The 19,986-nt window shown below is 36.1% G+C and overlaps 1 protein-coding gene across 1 annotated transcript; it reads right to left on the bottom strand.

Annotated features, from left to right (window-relative positions):
- Positions 1–7,551: 7,551 nt before the first annotated feature.
- On the bottom strand, positions 7,552–18,976 carry LOC110778641 (uncharacterized). The gene is made up of 3 exons (XM_021983195.2): positions 18,580–18,976; positions 17,470–17,955; positions 7,552–8,105 (listed from the first exon to the last, which is right to left on the bottom strand). Exons 1-3 carry the CDS (start codon positions 18,788–18,790, stop codon positions 7,663–7,665), a joined length of 1,140 nt encoding a protein of 379 aa, XP_021838887.1. The 5' UTR covers positions 18,791–18,976; the 3' UTR covers positions 7,552–7,662.
- Between the last annotated feature and the right edge of the window lie 1,010 nt (positions 18,977–19,986).

The raw sequence follows: 19,986 nt of genomic DNA, 5'->3' as shown, positions 1-19,986 counted from the left end.
TAAACTCAATGCTTTATGATCTCAAAACTACATTGTATTTTGAATTCACAAGCACCAATTGGTTTGCCATTCGATTTTGATATTCGAAAACAATCATAAAAGTCGCTAAAAGAAACGTACATTTCAAATTGCTCACTTTCTCTCATTTCCGTGAATCGTTCTTGGATTCACTACCAATCGAGGAAATTTACTGTTACCTTTCTAAAAGGATTTACTGCAGTGCAAGATATTTAATTATAAACAATAATTAAGACATACATTGAAGCATGCAAAGTCTAAACATTTATCATGAGTAATAACTTGAAAATTAAAGCAATCATGCAATTTCAACAAGTTATTAGCATTTTATTCGAATTTATTGTTCCGGCAGGTGTGAATAAAATGATTGCAAGATCCTAAAATCATTGAAGAATTAAGCACAGTTTGTCGACTTAATTCTAAAACATCTTAGGTAAGCAAAAACCTTTTGCTAATAGTCTAGAAACTATTCTTGGTTGATAGGTACGTCTAAGAACTTATTAGGTAAACCTATCGATTTTGCCACGACATAAAAGGACTCCTTACTTATATCGTTGAGTTTCACCAAAACTAACATGTACTCACAATTATTTGTGTACCTTGCCCCTTTAGGACCAATAAGTAACACCTCGCTGAGCGAAAACTATTACTAGATTGATGTAAAGGATATCCAAGCAAGTGTATATTTTGGCATGGCACCTTATAACTCAATTTTTAAGTTTGGAACTTGGCTCTTACTATGTTGGTTAGATTTTAAGTGAACTAAAATCCTTAATCATGCAACATAATCAAGCTTTTGATCTCATGCATTTTAAGACATATTTAAAAGCAATAAATAACTTAAAACATGCATAAGATAAATGTGATCTAGTATGGCCCGACTTCATCTTGAAGCTTTAACTTCAAAGTCCGTCTTGAAAATCTCCGTGGGAGGCACCATTTTCTTCAAATAGGATAAGCTATAATTAAAACTAATTACAACTATTTGATGGTACGCAGACCATATTTGAATTGAAAAACAACTTTGGTACTTTAGACCAATTACATTCAAATTAATGGTACGCAGACCATATTTTCTATCCTATTTGGGCCATACTAGTCACTTCATAACCTGCAAAACAGTACATATACAATATATACCATTCACCCATTCATTATCATGAATGGCCCACATTGCTGGTTAGTAAAACACATTATGCATCACGTAAACATTTGCAGTAATTAATCAAGGGCACCAATAATCTACCAATTATTCAGTCCTTATTAATTCTAATCAAGTTGTTTTAACCTTAAGGATTTTTAGACCTAATCAAGAGTTTATGACTAAAAAGGGCTCCCACTCAAACCAATAAATTCATATGCTTTACTAATTTTAAACATAAAAATGTATTTCTAGTCTAACCGGAAACATACAAATTTAATTAAAATTTAAAGCTCATATAAATTTATAATTGAATCCAAAAAGTTTAATTTAATTTCAGTCGTATTTAAATTAATTCATGATTTTAATTTTAGTAAAATAATTAGAATAAATAAAATTTATTATAATTACAATATTCAAAATTAAAATCCAAGAAAATAATTTAAATTATTAATTTTAAAATTAATTAAAATTACGTAAACTGAAAATTTCAAATTAAAATTTCAAAACGATCTAATCGTAACGCAACAACCTTACGCATCGCACGCCCATGGGCCACACGCACATAGCCATCGCTGGCCATGTGCGCGCAGCCCATGCGCTGCGTCGCATAGCTGCTGCTGCTTTCCTTCGGAAGACTCCACGCGAGCTTGTGCTCGCTGCGCGCGCGCCAGCGCTCGATGCACGCGAGCCATCGCTCGCTGTGAGCGCTCGCCAGCGCTCGATGTGCGCGCTCGCCAGCGCTCGCCAGCGCGCTCGCCAGCGCTCGCTTGTGCGAGCCAGCGCTCGCTGCGCGAGCCAGCGCTCGCTGCGCGAGGCATCGACGCTGGGCGCAGCACTCGTGGCACGCGAGCTTGCGCTCGCTGCGCGCGAGGCTGCGCGCGTTGTGGCGCAGCTCGCTTGCTGCCCACACGCGACTGCCGTGCCTTCGCCCATGCCCATTCGTCCATTGCTTTGTAGCCCACGACACAAGGCAGGGGTGCTGCCTTGTGCTCGTGCACCATACCCTTGCTCATTGCACTCGTGCCGCATGGGCGACGAGCTCCCATGCTCGTCGTCGCATGCCCGCACTATACAACACCCCTTAAGGGTAACACGTAGCGTCCATTGCTTTGTGCGTGCAAGTTATATGATCGAATCGCATAAAATTTAAAAATTTATATTTAAAATTAATGACAAATTAATAAATAATATTAATTTCATAATTTTAGGGCGAAAAATCGAAAATTTATTATTCAATTGATTTCCGATTAACATGGATTCAAGTCTAGGTCATAAAAATTTTAAATTTATCATAAATTTACAATTTTTATGGTGGTTTTTAATCATAGGTATCTAATTAAATTATAATTAATTATGAAAATCAAATTAATTCTAAATTATTCTAATTTTCAACAAATTAATCATAATTACAAATTAGATTGCATAATTAACAAGGCTAGGCATTCAAACTTGTTAAACATATACAGTAGGTCAATCAAAAATTCAAGATTTATCAACAAGAATCGCAAATATTTAATTTAACATCTTAAATTTACGAAATTTTGCACTCGAAAAACTAAAACCTTCGAAAAGTCATAGTTAGGCTTCGAATTTGAGAATTCTGGGTTCGGCAGAAAAAATTATTTTTGTCAAAATTTTAGAATGCCTTTTACATGCGGAATTGACACAAAAATCACTCGATTTGGATGAGTAACGAAGAAACTGCCGAAAAACTGCGTACGTATAATTAAATAAACGCAATTTGCAATTAATTAACAATTACGAAAATTAATCACCCCTTTTAATTCTTGCAAATTTGTAATATTTAACCATGTTCATACAATTTAGATTATGAAAATAATAAGAGGCTCTTGATACCACTGTTAGGTTATGATACATATGACAATTCATAAATCATGCGAAAAAACCATTTAGCCAGGAATACATATTATTTACACATAATCATATAGCATAGTGTAGATGCATACTCTTTGTTGCGTGCCTTCCCTAGCTGCGCCCGAACCGAACAAGAACAAGTCTTTAGGACTCCAAGTGTCGTCCCTCCGTAGATAGTCCACAGCACGTCCGGATCCGCCTTAAGATTGACCAACTAGAATCGCCCTTAAGGTACTAAAAATTTCGGCACTTTTGAGCAAGGAATGTGTCTGAATTTTTTCTCTCAAAAACTCACTTTGAATACTTGAAAAACTTATTATAAATTGTGAACCCAGGCCACATATTTATAGGGGTATGGAAAGAGAATTGGAATCCTATTAGGATACGAATTAATTAAATTAGAATCATAACAAAACTCTTATTTAATTAATTTATCAAATAGAATTAGGAATTTAATCATTAAACGAATCCTGCACGTTTTAGGTTTTGTATGTGAACACAAACACTCACGCACGCACAGCAGCCCACGAGGGGCGCCATGCGCGCGCGCGCACAGCCCGAGCATCGCAGCCCACGACTGCCGCAGCCTTGGGCGCGCGCTGGGCCTGCCTTGCGGTGGGCCTGGCGCAGCCTTGGGCTGGCGTGTTGTGGCGCGCGTTTCCCTTGCTGGACGTGGGCCTGGCTTCGTGCTGGGCCTTCGTCTAGCAAGCTCGTCCGATGCTAATTCGTACGACGCGCTTCCGATTAATTTTCCGATTCCGGAATTCATTTCCGATACGAACAATATTTAACATTTCCGATTCCGGAATTAATTTCCGTTTCGAACAAATATTTAATATTTCCAATTCCGGAATTATTTTCCGATTCCGATAATATTTCCGATTCAGACAATATTTCCGTTTCCGGCAATATTTCCGATTCCGGCAATATTTCTATTTCCGATAATATTTCCCGATACGTACCATGTTTCCGTTTCCGGCAACATCTACGACTTGGATAATATTTATATTTCCGATACGATCCATATTTCCGTTTCCGGCAATATCATCGTTTCCGGAGTATTCATTTCTTGCTTGTGACGATCTCAGCTTCCACTGAAACCAAGATCCGTCGATTCCGAATATCCATAGATGGAGTATTTAATGCCATTAAGTACTTGATCCGTTTACGTACTATTTGTGTGACCCTACGGGTTCAGTCAAGAGTAAGCTGTGGATTAATATCATTAATTCCACTTGAACTGAAGCGGCCTCTAGCTAGGCATTCAGCTCACTTGATCTCACTGAATTATTAACTTGTTAATTAATACTGAACCACATTTATTAGACTTAACATTGAATGCATACTTGGACCAAGGGCATTATTTCCTTCACCTCCGTAGATAGTCCACAGCACGTTCGGATCCGCCTTAGATTCAACTAACTAGAATATTCTCTAAGGTTTTATGTGCACTCGGGAAACTCACAATAATATTAGGCAAGTATTAAATTCTCTCTTGAATCTAATATGTTAGAATAGTATATTGAATTGCATTATAAATTGTGATCATGAACCACATATTTATAGGGTGGAAATAAAGGAATTTGAATTCTACTAGGAACCTATTAACTAAATCCATTAGGATTCTAGTTAAATTAAAATAATTAGAATTTTAGGTTTAATCAAACACTTAAGTATTTCAGATTTAACTAAAACATCTAAATTTAGTAGAATTAGGAAAACACGATTACTTGAAAAGCAAGCAACCCTAATCGGCAAGGGCTTTGGTCGTGTAGCACGCAGCCCCGCAGCCCACGAGTGGGCGTTGCTGCTTTGCTCGGCCCATGCGCGCTGGGCATTGGCAGCAAGCAGCACGCGGCCCACTTCGTTGGGCGCTGCTGCTCGGCTCCTTTGCCTCGCTGCTCCACGCACGGGCTTTCTTGGCGCTGGGCCTGGCGCTTGCGCTGGGCCTTGCGTCTCGCAAGCTAGTTCGTCGATCGTTCGCACGTCGCGCTTCCGATTTGTTTTCTGATTTCGGAATTCATTTCCGATTCGAACAAATATTTAATATTTCTGATTCCGGAATTTATTTCCGATTCGAACAAATATTTAATTTTTCTGATTCCGGAATTTATTTCCGATTCCCACAATATTTTCGATTCCGACAATATTTCCGTTTCCGGCAATATTTCCGATTCCGGCAATATTTCTATTTCTGATAATATTTTCCGATACGAACCATGTTTCCGTTTCCGGCAACATCTACGACTTGGATAATATTTATATTTCGGTCATGATCCATATTTCCGTTTCCGTCAATATCATCATTTCCGGAGCATTCTATATTTTTCCTTTTGACGATTTCAGCTCCCACTGGAACCGAGATCCGTCGTTTCCGAATGTTCATAAATATAGTATTTAATGAATAATATATTCACTTAAATACTTGATCCGTTCACGTACTATTTGTGTGACCCTACGGGTTCAGTCAAGAGTAAGTTTTGGATTAATATTATTAATTCCACTTGAACTGAAGCGACCTCTAGCTAGGAATTCAGCTCACTTGATCTCACTGAATTATTAACTTGTTTAATCAATTAATACTGAACCGCATTTATTAGACTTAGCATTGAATGTATACTTGGACCAAGGGAATTATTTCCTTCAGTCTCCCACTTGTCCTTAGGGACAAGTGTGCATTGCCTAATTCCTTTGTCGCTTGATGCCTGCTCATGAACATAAGGTAAGAGTAGTCATCCTTATTATGTTCAACTCTTCGGTTCTGATTAATGCATCTTCCATTTGCAGCACGTCAGCTATTTTGGTGGGTTTATTCATTGACAGCTTGTCACGGAACCTTCCTTCCTGAAGCGCGTGCTTCAATGCAAAGATTGCCACATCGGGTAGCAAGTTAGGGATGTTGGTTGATTCTTTCATAAACCTGGCCATGAAGTCTTAGACACTTTCGCCTCTTTCCTACTGTATCGAAGTAAGCTCAACATTGGTTTGTTCGAGGCGGTTGTTGCTGACGAACTGAACTTGAAATTTCTCACTCAGATCCCCGAAGCTAACGATTGATCCCTTCGACAGTGATCTGAACCATTCTCCCGCCACTTTGGTTAGCGTAGTTGGGAAGTACTTGCACCAACATGCTTCGGATTGGGGTCTCAGAAACATCTGCTGCTCGTAAGAGATTATGTGGTCTCGCGGATTGGTTGTTCTGTTGTATGTCAGATGCGCTGGTAGCCTGACCTTCAGGATCTCCTCCATGACCTACCCTTCGATGAATGGGGAGGACTTCAACGTCATTACCTTATTTCCTAGCCTCGCTTTGACTCCTCTACTCCTCAAGGTTTCTGCGCGAGAGTCCTCGGGTGTGTGATGGGGGCTAGGAGTTCGGTCGCGCCTCCTCTTACTCCTCCTGGCAGCTCGGCTACTAGTTTCAGGTTGGTCATTGGATTTGCTTGAATCACCTATTCTCTCATGTACCAAAGGCCTTAGCCTACTTAGGACTGCACTTCTGATCCGAGTAGGCTGACTTGTAGTTGTCCTGTTATTTCAGAAAGTCCGCGGGGTGGGTGACCTGAACCAATCCGGTTGATTCTGAGCCTTTTCCTGGGTGTTTCAGGTGTTTTCCGTCCACCGCGATGTCAGGTGAGTTCCTGTCACTGGTGGAAGCGTTTGATCAGATCTGGAAGGCTCCCCCACTATGTCATTGCTCCATGTTTAAGTGTCTTCTCATTCTCCGGTGCGTGCGACGGTCATTTCCCAAGTTTAGTTCCTTTTCTTTGAAAAGGAAGTTCTGCATACTCTCCTTTTATGGTCGCGATCAGCTCTTCCCTCGTAGGGACCAGAGGTCTGGAGGCCATCGTGTGTGTGTGCGTTGTCTGACTCAGTTGTGGACACACTTCTGATTCGTCCTGCGACTCGTAGTCGTGGAGGTTATCCATTCTTGGATGAAAAATCGTTAGTTTTGCAAGGCTTTGTAGTATCGTCCCCACAGACGGCGCCAAATTGTTCCGTTGTTGAAACAATGGGCTTCGGATTGAAGTCCCTTGTGTTGATGAGGAATATCTTGCTTGTTTGATTGTGTGGTGTCCAAATACACTTGCACAATAACAAAGTCACTATCATCAGGGGTGTTTCCGAGGAAAGCCCCTCCGATGCCTAAGAAAGTACTTGTTCGGATTCTAGAGAGAGTTATCTAGAATTATGAGTGTTTAGGCAATAAATTGGACGTACCTTGAGTTGTGGGCCTTGGCGGCTTATTTATAGTGTTTGTGTAGTAAATGTCTTTAGGGCATTTATTAATTGATGGGACGTGGGCCGCTTGGATTGACCGGACAGTCTTTGATGGGTGTTTGGCTTTTATATAATTTATAGCATGTTGGGCTTTTGAGTTGTAGGCCCATTGGAAGACAATTGGACACCCAAACAACTATATTGAGTCCCGAGACCCATTTTCTTCTCAAAAAGGGTTTAAAAAAAATCCAAATGCCAATTGCTAAACAATTTAGTTAGATGAGAGGGAGTACTTTATATGAAATACGAAGTATATATATATCAAAATTATCAAGTAAATTGGAGTAAACTAAGATGTTTAATAATACAATGGACGAACAAATCCAATTAATATTACAAACCCCCTAGAAAGTTAGGTGTCTCTTGCATGCTTCGAAAGGGAAGACAAAAGATGAAGTCCTATAAACATGAAAACAAGATGAACCCAACTCTTTGATAATCTCCTCAATCAATTCTCTAACAATTAAATCTTGAAGAAGCAATGCAATTCTTCCAACCTCTTGTCTTTGTCCTCGTTCGATGTCCCTACAAACCTCGATCACGCTCTCTTTCATCGCCGTACTCCATGGTGCCGCGGTTGTTACTGTCGTAGCAGCGGCGCTGAGCAGCTGCTGATGAGTAGTTCTTTCAGGAAGATGTAATGGTTTTGGTGTAGTAGTAACCATAACTGATAATGAGGGTTTGTTTAGGAAACTGCTCATGGCTTTGTCTTCATGATTCCCTGGCTTTTTCCTTGTTATTTGTTGTACGTACTTTTGCTTTGGCTTCTGTTGTTGCATAATTTGCTCTGGGTTATGGAAAATTTATTTTAGTCTTCACAGACAGTTAAACACAATGTACAATAAATATTGTAAGACGGGAATAAAAATTTAACAATAATATAAAAACTACCCATATATAATACTTCGTACAAAAGTTTTTTCACTATGAAAAAATTACCCCTTAAAAATAACTCATAGATATAAAAGCAACCATAAAGTAGTAATTCGTAATCGTACAAACATTTTAGTCACTTTTTCTCACGTGTATGGGGGAGAAAGTCAAAATCGCAGGCTTTTATGTTTTTGTAAAAACATAACAAAAAAAATAATCAATGAAATGATACTTTTTTAATCGAAATGATACTCTGTTTTTAATGAAATGGTACTCTTTTTAACGAAATGGTACATGTTTTTTATCGAAATAATACCCTGTTTAACGAAATAGTACTCTGTTTTTAATAAAATTGTACAATTTTTTTAAATAAATGGTACATGTTTGGCGCTGTGATATGTTTGCTCACACATCACAACATGTCGCCTCGCCTACCTCTGTATAGGGAGACTAACAATGGCTCGTCGTTGCGGCGGCTATCCGTGATGTATTGCAAAAACATAACACTCACTAAATGACAAAAGAAGCAAGGGTGGTAATAGGAAAAGACAAAAAAATTAGTACCATTTTAGTACCATTTCGTTAAAACAGTATCATTTCGTTAAAAGAGTACCATTTCGTTAAAAAGAGTACCATTACGTTAAAAGATGTACCATTTCTTCAAAAAAATGTTTCTCTAGAAAAAATATACCATTTCTTTGAAAGAAAATACCATTATATTGTAAGCAAGATGTTCATATATTTGTTTATTGTACAATCTCATTTTCCCTCCCAAAGTGTGGGTGGTGTACTGGAGTATTAATTTTAGCTTCAAATTTATGCTTTGCTATTAATAATAACTACGTTACCAAGTCTCGATCGAACGTCTTTTTCTTAATAGAAAAAAAAATACCAATTCTTAATGGATGATTTGATCCACACTAAATAATTGTGGATAATGCCTTAAAAAAGTTTAACAACTTATTCCTAATTTATTTGACATGTTTATTAGGATTATTATGAAAAAAATATACCAAATTAGTGTGGTGGATACATGTTTGTGTTTGAATAATGTGATTTTAAGTCACAATCTATATATATATATATATATTAAAACTCCAAGGCAATCCATGCCATCTCTCCATGTGTCACGATGACTTGGCAAGTGACATGGCACCGCGTCATGTCATACACACACATTATTGATTATTGTGTCCTCACAACAAAAATGTTCACATTCATCATCGAACTCATGACCTCTTGTATGTTAAGACAAAGTTTTATCAATCACTCCAAGAATGCAACTTATAACTCTAAAACTATTAAAAAATGAAAAAACTATTCTTATGAATGTATAAAACATTAATGTCCAAATTTATGTACTTGATTAACAATTTATGATTAAAAAAATTCTTCCTTGATTTTATTCATTTATTAATCAAATTATACGCAGTATATCTTTTCTAAAAAAATGTCTAGATCAAACATAAAAATTATAGAGAAAAAAATATGAAAAAAAAATGATTCGCTTTCCTTTAGCTAATCAAATAAAGTTTTACGCAAATAGTATAAACTACTCAAAAATTTCGTCTATCGATTGTTGATTAACCAATTTTATTTTTCAACAGTATATATATGAACGTCGTATTATTCTTTAAATGCATACATACAAAAATTTATAAGTGAACTTGAAATGAATTTAAAAAAAAAATTAAACTATAAGCAACACTCCGGGGCTTCGCCCGGCCACTAACTAGTTCACTTTTAAAAACATGTGGTCGCTATGATTCAAAAAATGGTTACTAAATCTAAGAATTTTGTTGTTTAATTTATTACAGTCACTATATAAACAATAGAGGTCACTATATACATAAAAAGGGTGCTGGAGAAAATGATTGATTTTAGGTCCACACTAATATTATTGTGGAACAGGTCCACGCAAGATTACTAAAAAAAAGGTACTTTAACCTTGTAAGAAATTTACCCGTCAAAAATTACTCTCCAATATAAAAAATAAATTAAACAAAATATGTTTAAAATTACCAGAAACTTAGTTAAAAGTTATCTCAATATACAAATATTTATTGTACACTAAAGACACACAAGACATTCTATTTAATCATTCATCTTAAAGTAAATCAATTAATCTACGCTTTTTCTCCTTACTAATTATGATATTCAGGGGCGGAACCAAGGGGGGCTGGCGGGGGCCATGGCCCCCCTATGATTAGGAAAAATATTAAATACTTCCTCCGTCTTTTAATACTCGCAACGTTTGTTAGTTTCACGCATGCCGATGCACAACTTTGATCATTTATATCTTAAATTATCTTTATGCAAAAATTATAAAAAGTTGATATTTTGAAAATACACATTGAGACGAATCTAACAAGATCCCACATGACTATGTTTTATCTTATATAAAAAACACTACGAATAGTCAAAGTAGATTATATGAATAGTGGCAAAAGTCCAAACGTTGCGAGTATTAAAAGACGGAGGAAGTATGCATTTAAAGACTACATATTATGAGTAGCTCAATTGGTTTGAATGTGTGTTGACGTTATGATGCTCCTAGGTTCGAAGCCTGCATCACACTCTTTTCTTTTTTCTTTTTTTTAATCCTTTTTCTTTTTCTCTTTCACTTGTACTTTTTATTTTTGAGGGGTTACAATAGTGCTACTACCTTATTTATACAACCGTATTACAACTTTTTCAAAAATAAACATACATCTTAGTTCAATTTATTGGGTTCCGCCACTGATGATATTGTTCACAAAATTTTGTAGCTGAATTTATGTGATGATGACACCCATTGGAGAATTAAAGAAGAATGGTTATTACTAATCACTAAAAGACAATGACGAATCAACAGTTAACACCAACTAGAGAGTTTGGCAACTACTCCGTATATGAGATGGGGTCCGGCCCATATCATACGTTGTGTGGTTATGGATTAAAGTTTGTCCCTTTTGCATGAACTAACATGCATTGTTTCCCACTTTAGTAATCAATTTCTACACATTTTATCTACAATTATACTTCGTACGTACCTAGAATGGCTGAATCCTAGATAATAGATTTGCACTTGAAAAATATATTGACAATATGTGCATTACACAGGGTTGAATTGTACTGTAATCTGTAGTATCACTTAACGTGAGAGCTTAAGTATTTTTTACACTAAATCTATTATGCCTTTATTCCCTTTATATGTATAAAAAGACAAAAATCCCTTACTATCACCCTCAACTCTTAAGAGGTTTTCCCTTTAACCTAGATCAAGTTGACATGTGATATTTTGGCTCAATAGAACCGTCTCCTTAACTATCTAAAAAAAATACGCTATATATTTAGGAAATACGTACACAAATATATACGTAGTAGATGCTACGGCCTACACTTAGCTTGGACAAGACCAAAAGAAACCTTAAGGGCACGCCTGGATTCCTTAAACTAATTATACAAACTTTTGTATAAGGCGGTCTTACGAAAAAGACCGCCTTGATGGCAGCCAATATGCCACGTAACATCTGATGTGGCATGACTCATCAACCTTTTATTTTAATCAAAATATAAATACACATTTTCTTCCCATTTTCATTTGAAAACCCTAATTCCTTTCTCTCTCCTCCAAAGCTCTCTGTCTCTCTCTCCTTCAATGCCGTCAACTTCTCATCAAAATTGACGACGGAGGTGGCGAAGGCGGTGGCGGAGCTCCTTCCCGTTCCACCGAGTAGCACGAGATGAAGGAGGAGCAACGGTGATTCTCTTCCTTTTCGACGCCACGGAGGAGCAACGGAGGTGGCTTGTTGAGGTAATTCCTCATCTCTCTCCTTCATCTGAATTTCTCTTTTCTATCTCCTCTGAAATTCTTCAATTTTTTCGATTTTGATTTTTGAAACCCTAATTTTTGATGATTTGAATAGAAGAAGCGGCGGCAGTGGTGGTGGTGGAGGAGGAGAACAGCGAAGTCGATTGTGGTGTTTAGCAGCGGGATCCTGGTGGCCGGCGGGATGGGGAAGCGAAAACCAGAGCGGCGAAGGAAAGAGAGGAATGAGAATCCGGCGTCGCCGCCTTGCCATCGTCGCAATCGAAGGTTGTCGGAAATCTAATCTCCTTTGCGCAACCTATAAATTTCCGGCTTCTCTCTCGCTCGAACTAAATCTTCAAGGTATGTAATTCATTTTTTTTATTGTTGTCGATTTTGATGGTTCAAGCTATGGTTATGCTGAAGTTTTTGGATTTTGATTTTTGATGTAATTAGGTCAACTCTTGAGATTTTGTTTTTGATTCGATTACGTTTTTGTTTCGCTTCGATTAAATTGATTAGGTTTTTGTTTAATCCTTTAGGTTTTTGGTGTCGATTAGATTGGATTGATTAGGTTTACTTTTTTCAGTTTTTTCAGTTTATGTGGATGTAATTGATTTGTTCTTGTTTCCGGTAGGAAGAGGAGGCTTTGCAGTGGTGGCGGTCTGGCTGATGGTTGTGCAGTGTTGCTGCTGCCGTGTGATGCCTATTATTGTGATAGAATCGCTGCAGACTGGGGATTCGTAGCTGGAAGCACTGGTGTTTTAGTTTTAGTTAAGAATTGTAATGTTTTAGTTACACTTTTTTTGTATTTAGTTAAGAATAATTATGTTTTAGTTTTAGTTATAATTCTGAAATAATTGTTGATGGACTTATTTTCTATGTTTTAGTTATTAATTTTTAAGTTTTAGTCACGATTTTTTTGGTTTTAGTTAAGGTTTTTTGAGTTTTAGTTACGTATTTTTGAATTTTCATTCAAGGCTTTAGTTATGATTTTTCGAGTTTTAGTTATGATTTTATCGGTTTAAGTTACGATTTTCTTGGTTTTAGTTAACATTGTTTGAGTTTTAGTTATGTATTTTTGAGTTTCAGATAACGAATTTCAGATTTTTAGTTAAGATACAAATTTTTAAGCATTGAAAATAATTAGTTAAGCAATTGAATCAATTAGTTAAAAATGAAACTAATAAGTTAAGCAATTGAATCAATTAGTTAAAAATGAAACTAATAAGTTAAGCTTCAGAACCAATTAGTTAAGCAATTAGTTAAGTAATGTAACATATTAGTTAAAGCATGCAACCAATTAGTGAAGCACTGAAATCAATTAGTGAAGCACTAGAATCAATTAGTTATGCACTGGATTTAATTAAGTTATCACTGGAACTAATTAGTTAAGTTTAAAATTCAATTAGTTAAGCAACGAAACTAATTAGTTATGCAACGAAACCAATTAGTTAAGTACTGAACCAATTAGTTAAGCACTGAAACCAATTAGTTAACCAATGAAATCAATTAGTTAAGCATTGCAACTAATTAGTTAAGATTTTATGAGTTTTAGTTAATAATAAGTTTGTTTAAAATTAATAACTATTTGACTCATAAGTTTAACTATTTGTCTTTATACCTTAACTATTTTGTTATTCAACTAGTTATGATTTTTATTAATTTTAGTTATGTTTTACACTAGTATAGTTATATAGTACCAAAAAAAAATTGAAAATTTTAATTTCAAAAAAAATTCGAATCGAAAAAATAAAATTTAAGCCTGAAATTCAATTAGTTAAACCTGGAATCCATTTAGTTAAGCTTGAAGTCCAATTAGTTAAGCATAAAGTCCAATTAGTTAAGCCTGAAAAAAAATTTCAAAAAAAAAATTTCAAAAAAAAAAAATTTCAAAAAAAAAATTTCCAAAAAAAAAAATTACATGCTGACGTCAGCATGACGTCAGCACACGCGCCAACATGGCTGCCAGCAAGACTGCCAACAAGGCGGTCTTTCCTGTGAGGCGGTCTCACACAAAAGTTTCTCAACTAATTAAGGGGGTAATTTTCATGGGGGGAAGATCTACAGAAGCATTTGTTTAGGGGATAAATTTTCATTTTCTAAAGTTTGGCATCATTTCTGGGGTGAATTTCTCTCCTCTCAGTCCAAAACCCCAAATTGATCCCATTGTCACCAACCCGAAAACCCACCGCACAAAACACCACAACCTAGCCGTCGGGTAAAAATGATCTGCTTTAAAAACTTGCAGATCAAAGAGATTTGAGGAGAGAGAAAGAAAGATCAGTTTAATTTCACACAAGGTTGTCAGCAAGCTCATCGAAAACTGAGATGAGGTGGTCGGTCGGATTTGTGATACGGCTGGAAACAAGACGGCGGAAGAGAGGGCAGTGGGCCGGTGGCCGGTGGTTGGTGGTGCACGAGTACAGGAGAGACGAGATGAAGAGGACCAGAGGAGAGAGGTTGAAGAAGACAACATTATAATTGTAAGGAAATTCAGTGAAACACTACCTTTAAGTTTGGTGGTTTTGTGAATTGCTACCTTTTAAAAAGGAAATTATATTTTACTACCTTATAAGTTTGGTTTGTTTGACTAACACTACCATTTGCCGTTTTTTGTTAATGTTTTACGTCTTTGGACTCCACTACAACGGTTACTTAATATGGCAAATGCACAAAATGACAAATGAACAGAGATATTTAAAAGAATAAAAAAAATACACGACGGAAAACATTAACGAAAAACGTCAAATGGTAGTGTTAGTCAAACCAACCAAACTTATAAGGTAGTTAAATTAAAAAAAGTTTTTATAAGGTAGCAATTCACAAAACCACCAAACTTAAAGGTAGTGTTTCACAAAATTTCCTAATTGTAATTGTTATTGGGGGAAAAGTTACTCTAGGGGGGCCTAGGTAACTGTTACCCTTGTTTTAAGGGGAACATATTAGATCAACAATTGTGGCTTATTCTTAGCCCACTCTTAAAGAGAGAGAAAATTTAAGAGTTACCTCTTAAAAAATAAGAGCTAACTCTTAACTACCTCTTATTTAGAGGTTGATTGTGACTTCCTCTAAATAAGAGGTAGCTCTTAAAAATAAGAGTGGGGTGAGGTGGAAGAATTTGATGTATTTTGGTTGCTTTTTATATTAAAAATAAAATTAAAAATATTAAAAAACTATATAAGAGTTAGTGTTTAAGAGATAGTCTATTTCTTGGTGTTTTTAGTAGCTAACTCTTGTTAAGAGGGGATGATGAGGTGTACAAGGAGAGAGACTAAGAGGGGGCAAATTAAGAGTGAGCCTACAATTGATGCTCTTACCCCTTTTAAATTATACACTCAATCAAGGCTTTTAAAAAAATCAGAATTTTTACTCCTTTATTTTTTTCTACCCCTATTCCATACAATCCAGGCGTGTCCTAATTGATACTCCAATACGTGTAAAGGGAAAAGAGAAACATCATCAATATGTTTGACTGCAAAACGCATCATTTTGATCGAGTAGAGGTGAGTTATATAGAACATGTGCTAAAAGTAAAGTATGGTCTCTATATGATTAGCTATCTTATCCATGAGATGATTGTGTTCTATTTGGAGTATCTATCTGACTCAGAAAGTTGCATTTTGGCACCAGTAAGGAAAGAAACAGGATTGAGAATCAAGGGTAACCGATGTAGACTGGATTTTACACTTATTTATGTTAAAATGTTAATCTTAACAAATCTAAATCTAGAATGTACTAAAGTGTTAGAAAAATCTAGTTAAAATAATGTCTAGAATTTACTTAGGAAATATCTAGTTAAAAAAAATCTAGATAAATGATAAGTGTAGAAAAATCTAGAAACTAGGACACAACCACTATAAATATGTTGTATGTGCATGAGTTGAGAGTTGAGCCAATCAAGAGAGCTCAACAAAATATAAGAGGTAGAAACAAGTGTTCTACCAAAGCATTATAAATATAAGGGGTAGAAACTAGGACACAACCACTATAAATAGGTTGTATGTGCATGAGTTGAGAGTTGAGCCAATCAAGAGAGCTCAACAAAATATAAGGGGTAGAAACAAGTGTTCTACCAAAGCAAATATTGTTGTACGATTCATATCAATATAATCAATGTTCAAAATACAATTTTGTTATATAATTGGGGTCCATCAAAACTTCCGTATGCGTTCTCAAATTTCTATCAATTTAATGGTTAGTTGTTGAAGTACTACGTAACGCTACTTGATTTGTTTCTTTAAATAGATTGTGGATCTTCCAAATTCCGAATTAAATTATATATAGAGTGAAAATTTTAAAATTTTCAATTGTTTACGGTTTTAAGATGATATCTTGACATGATATTAAATCTCGTCTACATTATTTACTCTCGCGTCTCCAACACAAAAGAAAAGTTGGTGTGCATCGTTATACAGAGTAGTACATAATTCACTTTAATTATCATCATAAAAACTAGGAAGTTTGGCAAGAAATTACATCCACCATTGTACCAACTATTGTCGTATTTGTTTTTATAATAGTATGTCTCATGTCATACCATTTGACATGGAGTAATCAACAACATGCAAGTTAAGTATGTAAGGAATTAGATGATGTGGCAAGTGATGTTGAAATTTATTACTCCCTCCGTTCTTAAATACTTATAACATTTTGACTTTTGTATTATTGAGTATTCACGCATTAACTTTGTCTAACATTTCTTACTGATATATAAAAATCAAATGTTATTGTGTAACATATTGTTGGATTAGTTTTAATGAATATCAATTTTTTTTATGTTTTTACTAATACGTAATTGCATATAATATATAATGGGCAAACTAGTGTCTGAACAAATGTGCGTCATACAGTTGTAACTTGTAAGTATTCAGAAACAAAGTGAGTACTCCCTCCGTATTTATTTAAGGGATACACTTGCCTTTTCCGGCCGTATTTATTTAAGACATACACTTGCCATTTTTAGTAACTTATCAACCCCACCATCTAATTAAATAATACATCTAATTTACTCTATGACCCACCATCCTATTAAATAAATAATTTCATAAACCCTCTCATATCTCACCCACCAAAATGACATGGTCCCCACTTGCTTAATTATTAAAATATCTATCCAACCCCACTTGCTTTATTATTTTATTTCATTCAATTATTCGATTCGGAACTATTATATGTCCAAGGTCCTTAATACCCGTATCCGGTCAAGTATATATCTCTTAAATAAATACGGAGGGAGTAACTGTTAAACAACATTTTATAAAAAAATTTGTATAATTATAACTATTACTCCTATCACATTGTAATTGTAAAATATGTTTTTCACCATTGATGCTATCATGAATATATATATTCTAATTAATTAATATTTTAAAATTATTATATTTAATTATTACGTATCAAAATCAAATTTCCTTTAAATTTAAAAATGAGCTAACTAGCAATGAAAATGGATTAATAAATGGACAAATTAGAATGTCACTCTTACCCTTTGGGGTTCTCCGGTAATAAGCATTGGACAAATGATGATGATCTAACACGGATACGGGACTCGGTTCATCACTCCCCACCTCACTTTCAACCTCCCCCACCTCTTCTCTTCTCCTCATCTCCACCACTCGTGGCGGCGTTTGGGTAGCACGCACTGCCTCGATGATCTTTTTTAACGCCTGCAAGTCCTCGTCACATTTCTCCAACGCCCCCAACAGCTTCCTCCTCTTCTCTGACCCCGGCAACACCGCCCTCGCCGGCACCGGGGAACTCACCGGAAAATCATCGAGCCCCATCAAACGCGCCACCACTCTCGGAGAGTTCGTCATGCCGTCCATGGATGAATACCGGATTTTCGCCGTGATCGCCGGGCTTCTTGGCGCCTGATCGTTAGATAATATCCCCACCGACGAGCCCTGCTCATGTGGTTTTGATGGTGGGATTTTTTCTTGTGGTGGCGATGCATTACGTTCTTGTTTTTTACCTGTTGATCATGTAAATATATACAATTGTGACAAATTAGTTTAAGTATAATTAAAATCAAACAAATTTTATTTCCTTAATTAGTTTAAATTAATAACAAATATTTTGGTTAATCACATAAGTTGTACTCAATGTACTGTGAACATAGGATCACGAGGTTGCCTAAAAAATAATAACATGTCATCACAAGTTTATGAGAGTGATGGATAGCTCAGTTGGTTAGAGCTTTCATCTCAGTTCCAGGTGATCTTGGGATCGATTCTCATCCCCGCCCTTATGACTTTTTTGCACACAAAAAAACAAGTTCATGTTACATTTTATTTCTTTGTTATATGAAAAAAGGTCGCTAAAAGAAATTCTAACATATTTTTCAACGAGGAAACATAATATATAGCAGATTGGATTGCCAATGAAAGAGCCTAGGACATCTTGTAAATTCTGATACGTTTATCAATTTCTATGCTACCGTTCATTTCGATCGGAAGTGATTTTAGCACATTTCACGTGAGTAGAGCCCAATTTTCTGTCTCACAAAGTGTATGCAAAAAATTATTAAGTAGTATGCTAAAATCAGAAGAACTTCGTCATTGTAATTTTCTTATCTAAATAACAAAGTTGAGCTTACCAAAAGTGAGGAATTTCCGGCGAGTATGATATTTGGACATGAGGTGGAAAATCCCGGACATACACCCAACATGGACTGTTTTAACATGGTTGTTTTGATGGGCAGTCGAGGTCGCCGGAGAACCGGAGTCTCGGCGATAGGAAGATGACCTCAACGATGACGATGACGACAACGACACAGTTTCTTGCCTCTTCTTCTTCTTTCCTGCCATACCTACTATAGTACTTAGCTAGCTACTATTTCTGAGCTAGTTCATTTTTGCTGAATCCTGATTTACTTTTTTTGGGTTGGAGAATAAGTGAAAGGGTGAAAAAAGAGATGGTGAGGCAAATATGTAACGGTAAGGAAATAACAACAAAAAGAAGAGTAATTAAAGTAAGTATAGTGGAGTGATGGAGGTTATTGTGGACTTGTGGGGGGTATATGAATATGATGAATCATGATGAGCTTTTTTTTCTTTTGCTTTTCCTTTTGCAAAGGGATACCTTTTGCGTATGATTATGGAAGGTAAAATTAGAATGTATATATTGTCATGTCAAGGCCATTAGAGAAGTGACTAGGGTAGGGTACGTGCCAGGTCCGCGTGCCTCTTGTTTTAACGGGACGTATTTGAAATGGGTCACGAAAAAGTCGTATTATGTTTGACTCATGCCTCTCTTCTATAAATGAGGCTTATGTGCGACTCGATCGCCGTGTCAGAGTAACATTTTTTGTTAATTGGTTAGAAACTATTTGCCTATGTACATGTCAAGTTGTTGTGCGGTCGTGCCTTTGTCAAGCACGTGTTAATTTTCTGAAATGATGTCCATGCACGACCCATGGCCAATCGATGTGCCTCTTGTATCATGCCGCGCTTACGAATGGCTCGTTTTGTATCGGACTTGAATATCCTGCATGCCGGACCGGCTCATGCCAAACGCTACAAGGTAATAAACTTCTTTGACTCGGTTCGGAAGTAAGAAATTTAGTTAGTGATTGAGCAAATGAGTTGAAACAATTTTAGTAGAGTTGTGGCAGCTAATTAATAGAGAAGTATTACGAGATCGACCAGTGAGAATTCGTGTTCAAAGTTTAAAATTTTGACAATCTTTTTTACCAATGGTGGGAATATAGTAATCTATAAAGAACGGAGGGATCGAGCAAGTGAACATTTGATACAAGTATAACAGTAACAACGACTCCCGTAACAAGTAATAACACCCTTTGCTTTTACTTCAAAGTTGTCCATACCACTATGTCATATACCCTGCAATATCAACGTCCTCTCTGTTAAAAGCTGATAATCTGATTACATACTTTCCACAATCCAAAATAAAAACATAAAATAAAAATGAGGCACCATGAATATGTAATATGTCGCATGTCAAATGTATATACTTTAGGCCAACAACTTTCATCATTGTGTGA

Source organism: Spinacia oleracea, chromosome 1 (assembly GCF_020520425.1).
Source record: "Spinacia oleracea cultivar Varoflay chromosome 1, BTI_SOV_V1, whole genome shotgun sequence".
In the NCBI taxonomy this organism is placed as follows: Eukaryota; Viridiplantae; Streptophyta; class Magnoliopsida; order Caryophyllales; family Amaranthaceae; genus Spinacia; species Spinacia oleracea.
This window is presented reverse-complemented; position numbering and strand designations above follow the sequence as displayed.

Bases quoted from the DNA above. Each gene is read 5' to 3' on its own strand.
- LOC110778641 (XM_021983195.2), bottom strand. From the start codon at position 18,790: ATGGCAGGAAAGAAGAAGAAGAGGCAAGAAACTGTGTCGTTGTCGTCA. The intron at 17,956-18,579 runs GTAAGCTCAACT...CATGATCAACAG, and splicing joins CCGGAAATTCCTCACTTTTG to GTAAAAAACAAGAACGTAAT. The intron at 8,106-17,469 runs GTAAGAGTGACA...TCCATAACCCAG, and splicing joins TTACCGGAGAACCCCAAAGG to AGCAAATTATGCAACAACAG.